The sequence below is a fragment of the Nicotiana sylvestris genome, chromosome 1, assembly GCF_000393655.2.
Source record: "Nicotiana sylvestris chromosome 1, ASM39365v2, whole genome shotgun sequence".
Lineage (NCBI taxonomy): Eukaryota > Viridiplantae > Streptophyta > Magnoliopsida > Solanales > Solanaceae > Nicotiana > Nicotiana sylvestris.
Window position 1 is genome coordinate 148,909,598 of NC_091057.1, and position 8,984 is coordinate 148,918,581.

The window sequence follows — 8,984 nt, forward strand, 5'->3', positions numbered from 1 at the left end:
GTGAAAAGCATTCAATCCTGCAAGTCCAAAGAAAAGCCAGGAAACTGTTTTAGGAGTAGTACGTTTTTTCCTAGACAAGATGAATCTCATACTTGCCTTTTCCCTTTGGATTATTAGCGTGTGTATTTTCTGCTTCAAATGAACTTTTGTTTTTCCGAAATCAACACTAAATAAATCCGGAGCATAGAAAGTACAACAATGAAGCTTTTACAAAATCAAGACATAATTCATCTAATGATCTGCAACCAGGCAAAGCAGATAGAAAGACATCCACCAGTCTTTCTAATCCTGAACCACAACATCATGTGTAACAATTCACTAACAAACTCTAAAATTCTAATATCTTCAAGTAATAAAAAGAAACTTGGTGAACATGTGCACTCATCAACATTTCCAAGATCAAACTGTTCCACTTCAAGATTAATACACCAGCTCCAAGACGAATGTCAGACAACTAAAGTGCCTTATCTGCTGGTTTATAGAGAAAATCCTCAAGATTTCTACAGTAAGAAAACAACAAACATTAGGCTAAAAAGGACGAAAGAAGTCATAATGGCAGTCCAACACTACAATCAAAGCAAGTCCTGAGTATCTTTCACCTGCATTGGAAGGTAAAGTTTGAATTCTGGTGGGAGTTCCTCTTCTGAATACAGACGGTCGGAAAAGTAAATCCTCCTTAGCCTGCAATTTGCATGAACCTGAACTCGCAGTGTTTCGACATAGTTGGTTCCATAAGCTCGTCTGGTCAAATCAGAAAGATTCAACTGGATTTGATTCCATCCTTCATCCAATCTCAACGGCATAGTGCAAATATAGGGTTTCACTCGTGTGACCGCCTGCAACATGCAGGTGGAACTTTTCAAACTCCAGCATTAAAGAAATTTAATAATTAAGCATTAACATAGTTTGTCAAAAAGAAGGGCGCCAATAGAAACAAAATTAGATCCTAAAAGTAAAGGTGTCAGACAGGACCATCCAACCAGTGTAGGTTATGCTTCAATGGCACATGATACAACAGCTTGAGTATTACCCAAGTCTATTCCGCAGTGAAGAAACCTTAAAGTTAGAGTCAAAGTACTGTAATATCTCAAGGTCAAAGAACGACAAAAAACTTTAGTAGCTTTTTTCCCTCATTTTTTTTCTCGTTTTTGGCGCACTAATTATCCAGTCCTCACTGATTCAGCTTTTGCAAACAGCACCAATTTGTATGCCGCCAAAATAGTAACGTGAAATAAGTAAGATGCTCCATAAAACAGTTACGGAAAAGAGGTGTGCCTCCAAGCAAAACAGGAATGTAGCAACAGCTAGAGAATTTATATTAGACATTTGCATTATACATCACCATCTAAAACTGGATCAGAAGAAAGTGGTTTGGTAATTAGTTCACATGTCACCTCTGTACTCCAAAGGGAAAGTTCAAAGAAGGGATTATTTGACTACGAAATTAGTTATACTATAATAACTGAAAGACAAATTAGTCTATAAGATGGGTCTTCATTCAACAGACAACACTAGGCAAATGCAGGCGTTACAAGTACAAGCTATCTATAAGACACTAAGCAAGTTAGTCCATAATTTGATTTTCACCTAACAGAACAAGTGTTGGCAAGGACTACTAGGCAAGTGCAAAACTGCAAATCTTAGAAAGCAGCAAAGCGCTCAGCGGACTTCATAACTCATCAAGGAAATCACATTAAGACAGAAAACTTAGAAGGTTAACTAAACACTAATACAGGCAGGAGGAGGGAAACCTTTCCTGTATTGTCTCATACTTGATCATTTCCAGGCATGCATATGTCTACGGGTGGTGAACGGTCAGGTTGGGTCGGATATGGGACAGGCCGAAAACGAGTAATGAAAAACGGATAAATTATCCAACCCATATTTAATACGGATAAAAAATGGGTTAACCGCCAGATAATAGGGATATCCCATATTATACATGGCTTCTTGAATATGATCACTTTTGGGAGAATTCCTAATCTCCCAAACTTGAGGAACCCCCAATTTGAGGCTTTACAAATGTAAAAGTTAAACCACTAGTTATCCATTATCTAAGTGGATAATATGGTTCTTATCCATATTTGACCCGTTTTTAAAAAGTTCATCATCAAAACCCACATTTTTTAATGGAATATGGGTAGATAACTATTTTCTTTTATCCATTTTGCCACCACTACATATGTCATATCTTATTTTGATCAGATGCTAGAGTAGTTATTTAGATATGTCTTAAGTCACATAATACTTTGCTAGCTGAGTAATGATACTCCATAGAAAACTTTGGTAGGCCAAAACAATTTGCATCCTTCATCAGTTTCTAATGTTTTTAGTCTGCATAGAGCTATCAAAACTGTTTGAATCACAGGTGTTTGGGACATGCCCGAAACAGTTGTAGTTTGTGCAGTTCTTGGCATAAAAACTACCTTACATGGACTAAGGCACATATACTGCCTATTGGTACGTAAAGGACCCAGCTAGCCCAATATAATAGTTTATTTAGGGCATTTTGAATGGTCCAAATGAAGTACCTTTTAACTATGAACAACATTTGAGATTGGTATGTTAATTGTCAACGCCTCAGGGCAAAATTAAGAACCTGCGTAACATAGGCATGAAATAGCATTTTAACCAAAGCAAGATATAGGATGATCACGTTCTCATTATTTCAGACCAATTATGAAATTCTCTCAGCCAAATACAATCCCACTTCTATCAAGCGGGATTGACTACTTCCATCAAGAAGAATATCCCCACAACCTGATACCATCCACTGTTCTTGGTACAAAATAATGCCAAAGCACCATCACTAGTAACTGGATACCCCTCAACAGGAAAGTTTATTATAAAGATATGTTGTCCAAGAAGAACATAATTTAAGAAATCCTGAAGTCCAATATTTCAAGAATCAGATCCCCAGATAGGCTCTCTTTATCTGTAGTTCCATCACAGTTGATGTTGATTTCCAGTCCCCCCCCCCAGTTCACATCTCTATTATCCTTCCCTGCCATGGTGCCACCTTTGCTCAATATCCACAACCAAACTCTCCATTCTAATGTCATTTCTTAGTCGTTCAATCCCTGTGGCCATTCACCATCCCTGGTTAAGTTTGAAACCAAGAAGCGGCTGTGCATGTGCTGGATCCTACCTAACTATGTCATCCTTATGTTTCCTTCTGAACTCTAAGACAAGGATAATGAGGCAATTAACCAAGGTGGTCAAAATCAAATTTAAGCGCCAATCATAAAAATGAGGTTACTGTGAGCTAACAAGCTTCTACTCAAACTTTTTAACAACATTTGCCACACAGACTTCATAAAAAGAACCCCATCAAGCGACCAAGCTGCTATTTCTGACATTTTAACAAGGAAACAGGGATTTTCTCCTATCGTTTTGGGGACTTCGTAGGTTGCTAACTTCCTCCACGTTGCATTTTGTTAAAGTTAATGAGTGTATTCACAGTTTATTAGGAAAATCCCTAAACCATATAACAACAATAAGAAAGGTCTGATGTATGACTACACTACTGTTCTAAGGCAAAAAAATGCCATCAAACATATGCTCTTACAGAAAAGGAAGACACTGTTCATGTAGTAGTTTCCATCTAACAAATAAGTGTCAATTAAACAAAGAATTATTCCACTACTACTTCTTTCAAGTGCTAAGATTATCAAATATCATAAATAGACAGCACTCAGCAAATCTCTCCTGAATATAGTTAAAGTGAAACCACATATCAAATTATGACAGAAATAAGTCACAGGAACAAATCTATATTCCTGGAAAGACTTACAGACTTGATAATTAGAAGCTCGAAACCTTCTCCGGACATTTTTATCATCTAAAACCTGAATTTCAAATGTGAAGTACTTCTTCACATTCTTCACTATCATGACTAAGAAGGGTAGCTTTATGCCAAGAGTCGCATTAGGATCTGCAGGACACGTTATGTATGCTTGCTGGACATTAGACCCAACAATTTCCAAGACATTGGATTGGATATCTTCATCTTGCAGCCGTTTGACATGCCCATTGACAACTGCACGCAGGAAAAAGACGAGTTAAGCATACTGCATACAGTTATATCTTTCTATTTTCCTTGCTGGGAAAGAAGAGATAGGACGGAGGTGTTAAAAGAATTGGAACAACAGGTCTCTGAAGAAAGTAGCCCTCTTTCTTTCGCAGTGCATGACTCCATTTTAACTACGGACAATTTAAGAAAGAGACTGAGGATATAGTGGGTTGGTGGTGCGTCATGCATGTGCAAAGAAACTAGAGCGAGACTTTGTATTCTCATTGTTCAATATCTCGTGATGCTACCGAGGACAATGGAGGAAGCAGTCATGTGTTGGAGATTATAGAGGATTGCTAATGAAAGGATGGAAGCATGGAAGACGGCCCTCTGATGTCTCTTTTGAGCATATCAAACGAACGGAATAGGAGAATGTTCCAAGACAGTGAGGATGACGTTGAATGCATAAAGAGATCTTTTTTATTTCAATTGCACCTTTGGTGTAACTAGAAAACAATGTGTTCTGTTAGGTAAAAAACCCCAGAATGCAGACACAAAAAACAAAGGTAAAGAGGAGGATGACCAGGAAATAAAAAACTAAGAAGCACAAAGAAAGGAGGAAACCACAATGGAATTAACGCTTCAAGTATATAAAAATTTCCTACATTGAGAAACAAATCACAAAATCCCTACAATGCAAATTTTATGATTTAGGGACAAATCAATTGCTCGAATAAATAGGAAAAAGGTAAACAGTAATAAATCTCTGTAGAAAGACCCAAAACACTTGCTACAAGTTAACACAAAAACACATATATTCATCCATAAATCCTAATTACTGGTGTTCTTGGAAAATAAATGAAATTCAAATAGTATTAGCTTATATTACCTTCTTTATCCCAAATCTGCAGAGGCTTGCTCCTGGAAAAAAAAAAACAAAAAAGAGGAGCTAATATTTAATTCAAGTGAAAAAACTAAAAGTGCAAAATAAATTGGGAAATAAACAAGACAACAATTACACCAATCCACAAAAAAAAAAAAAAGACAAGGATTACATACCCGAGGCTGTACAGGATGGAAAGAAAACCAGATTGGAACGTGTTCTTAAACATTGAAGTCAGATGCTGCAAGTTAACACAAATTTGTATTTATGAACTGGAAACAAATACTAGTACATACAGATGAATATAAGGGTTAATACCTCGTGAAGAATTGGGGCCGACGGAGAGGAGAAATTAGGGGATTCTAGACTCTACTTCGATTTAGGACCGGGCGAATTTTGACCCGGCTTGAATCCGGAGTAAGGTAAATGAGTCGCGCCTAATGTTAATTTTACCAAATTGCTAAATTGGTCCTCCTTGTATCTAAATACTTGATATTACTAATATCTATATGCATACTAGTGGTAGTTAGACCGTGCTAAGCACGGCCCAATCCAAAACTTGAACTATATAATTAAAGTTAGCTTTGTTCGAAAGTTTACATTGTTATGTGAAAATGTAAAGTTTGACACACTAATTAATACTTCCTCCGATTTACTTTAGACCCGTTTGGCTTAGCTGATTTAAGTAGCTGATAAGCATTAGGTGCTGAAAAACACTTTTAAGTGGTGAAGCTGATTTAAAAAATAAACAGTTACACGTTTGGATAAAAGTGCTGGAATTAATAATAAGCAGTTGAAGAATTGGGTATATCAAGAGTTTTGCTTAAAAACAATTATTTTATGGATAAAATAGTAAATATTTTGGTCAAACCTAAAGTGCTTATAAGCTGAAATTTGATAAGTTGGGGGAGACCAACTTATGGCTTTTGACTTATAAACACTTAACTTATAAGCACTTTTAATTTTACCAAACGCGTAGATAAGCCAAAAAGTGCTTATAAGCCAATTTGACCAGCTTATAAGCTTAGTCATACACCCTTTTAATTGAGTTTTTGGTCTTTTTTGTAGTCCACAATATTTGACTTTTTAGATATCAAGAACGTTATAATTGTTTTTCTTCAAAATCACCTTGGAGTTTGCCTAGGAGTATTTGTTATATTTCAATGAATAAATTAATGTTAATATGGTCATATTATTAAATAATGATAAAAGGCGAATTCACAAATATATAAAAATAACCAAAAAATAAATTAAAGTATACCGGATGAGTATGTGGTTTTAGTGACATATAAACAACTTCTATTACATGTGTTTCCTTATTAATTATCTCAATTAGTATCGCCCTTTTGAGTCACCCCAAATAATAGTGAATACTACCTCAATTTTAATATGATCATATTGAGTGCATATGAGTACCTCAATTTTATAATGCACTAATTAGTTTTCTTCCACATGGGCTTCTCACTATAGTCAAAGCTATAAATACTCCTAAATAACTACTGTATAAAGATATCATGCATTAGAGAAAAATATATGCAATCATAACTTGTCAAAGAAGCCCATTTTTGAAACATGTAAATTAAAAAATAATACTCCTAATTAAGACAAAGTTTACTAATAATTTCATTATCAAATATGATACACATGGCATTTCTTGCTATTTCCAAAATACTTGATACTCCATGAAAGAAAGAAAAAAATAGTAGTTCATTATTTTATCTATTTTAACTTAATCTTCTCAGCAACCATTCATAAGCAATGATATATAATTTTGTTTGTCATTTTACAACCTGCTCTTCAAGAAGTGATTTTGTTAACTCATGATTTGTAAGAAAAGATACTCCACTGACATACTTGAAACATGAGAAATACAGCACATAAGCATAAGGTGAGCTACATATTATCGGCCATACAATATAAACTATTGCTAAAATATTTGTAAAGATATTTCCTTCTTTTTGTGTTGTATGTTGAAATTTCTTATGACATTCTAAAGTACCAAATAATTCGTAGATTTTCAAATAGGATCAATTCTAATAGCAAAAAAAAAAAAAAGTTTTAGTGTTATTCTCCACTTTGCACAAGAAATTTTCGAAGGGAATAAAAATTAAGCTCAAATATTTTATTGACTTAGTCAAACCAAGTAAACTCAATTAACCTTAAAATAATTCTCCACCCTCTTTTCTCGTAAACTAAATCAATGTGAAATCGGAGAACATACAAATTCAAAAAGGCTAGGGATAGAATTCAAAAGGCTTTCAATTTTAGAAAGCTAGGCACATGTATCGAAAATCCAAAAGCTTACAAATTTTATCAACTCAAAAGAGAAGTTGTATATTATTTTTATGGGCCCGGCATAAAGCATCTAGTGCCACGTGGTAGAAGCTTTAAATCAACGGGTACCAATAAAGTTGCTTCCTTTAATATAGTAACATAAATACCCAATGGACCCAGGTTATAAAGTCGGCACATAATTGACATTTTAACTAAGATGCTGTTTTTTTTTGTCATTAGCCACAACCCACAAACACCCATGTTGACCCGAAGCTCCTTAAAATGTGCCTTATTAATAGTAGAAATTTATTAAAAAATGTATAAACATAATAATGAAGCATTGTTGCATTCCTTTAAATGCTCAAAATTATTATTATTACATTAATGTAATACTTGAACTCAAAACTATTGAATGTTGTCTAATCATCTAAAGTTATTTAATACAGCAAAATCAGATAGATAGTTTCTTTAATTTATAATCTAATAGTTTTTTTAAAATTTATAATCTTTCTTTTATTATGAATATAAATATGTTATGTTATTGTATCTCATTTAATACTTCTTTATATATTATATTTTTGTTGTAATATATAGTTGTTCATATGAAAAAATAAAATAAAATATAAATATAGTCCCATGTTAGAGATGGTTTGCCCATATATTTTATTTATTGTTAGTGCAAAACATAAACAAACTACTCTGTATAAATTGAAAAAGATTTCATTCATTTTCGACAAGCGAAAGTTAAACTTTGGAAACAAACGCAAACTTGGGAGCAATTGACCCGTTATGATTTTTGCACGTATGACATTATTAAAACATTTAAATACTATATTAGTAATCATTACATAAGCCATTTGAAGGATTCAACTTTATACGTAGGATATGTGGGTCTGTTAGGCTGACCCCTCCAAAGCTGACCTCTACCCCCAGTCGAGGCACCTCTAAACTCTCCACATTAGCGGATCTGTTTGTTCCAGTGCATCTGCTCTCTACCTATCTGACGGTAACCCTCAATCCTCCGAGCTATCTCTACTACTAGCTGATAAGAAGTCCCTATCTCAACCTCCCGGGCCATAGTGGCTTGAATACCTGAGTGCAACCCAGCAACAAATCTCCACACTCTCCACTTCCGTAGGAAGTATCATAAGTCCATGGCGAGACAACTTAGAGAACCTTGCCTCATAATCGATCACTGACATCTGACCTTGTTGGAGCTGCTCAAACTGAAACCACAACTCTTCCTTCTGGGAGGGTGGAATATACCTATCCAAGAAAAGACGTGTAAACTGATCCCAAGTCATGGAAAGATAACTTGCTGGTCTGCCGAGAAGATGAGACTGCCACCACCTACGGGCTCTGCCCTCCGGCTAGAAAGTAGTGAATCTACCCCATTGGACTCTAATATCCTCATGTTGTGCAGTATGTCTCTGCACCAATCAATGAAGTCCCGGGATCCTCATGTCGCGCACCCCCGTAGATAGGAGGGTGTAGCCTAGTCCATCTATCTAATAGATTCTGCGGCTCACCGGCTGTAACTGGTCTGGGATCAGGTACGACTGCTGCTACTGCCTGGGCCCCGCCCACGGGTAGTACGCCCAGGGTCTGATATACAGCAGCTGCATGCCTAGGAGCCTGAGCGGTAGGGGTCTGTGCTCCCCTCCCGCCTGAAATGTGGCTGTGTCTGCTGGAAATAAACCAGCTTGGGTCATAATATCCATGAACCGCAACATCCGACCCATAACCTCCTGAAAGCCTGGTGTAGACATGAAATCTACCGGGGCTGGCTCTAATGCATGCACCTCACACTACTCC

The 8,984-nt window shown here is 35.9% G+C and overlaps 1 protein-coding gene across 1 annotated transcript; it reads right to left on the reverse strand.

The window, feature by feature from the left end:
• Positions 1 to 205: 205 nt before the first annotated feature.
• LOC104228632 (uncharacterized) lies at positions 206 to 5,329 on the reverse strand. The gene is made up of 6 exons (XM_009781117.2): positions 5,214 to 5,329; positions 5,072 to 5,136; positions 4,902 to 4,933; positions 3,798 to 4,039; positions 600 to 836; positions 206 to 500 (listed from the first exon to the last, which is right to left on the reverse strand). The coding sequence occupies exons 2-6, from the start codon at positions 5,122 to 5,124 to the stop codon at positions 492 to 494; spliced, it is 573 nt and encodes a 190-aa protein (XP_009779419.1). The 5' UTR covers positions 5,125 to 5,136; positions 5,214 to 5,329; the 3' UTR covers positions 206 to 491.
• Between the last annotated feature and the right edge of the window lie 3,655 nt (positions 5,330 to 8,984).

Coding starts and splice junctions, on each gene's coding strand:
- LOC104228632 (XM_009781117.2), bottom strand. CDS start 5,124: ATGTTTAAGAACACGTTCCAATCTGGTTTTCTTTCCATCCTGTACAGC. Junction 4,040..4,901: donor GCAGATTTGGGATAAAGAAG/GTAATATAAGCT, acceptor TCCTGCGTGCAG/TTGTCAATGGGCATGTCAAA. Junction 837..3,797: donor TTCGAGCTTCTAATTATCAA/GTCTGTAAGTCT, acceptor TGCATGTTGCAG/GCGGTCACACGAGTGAAACC.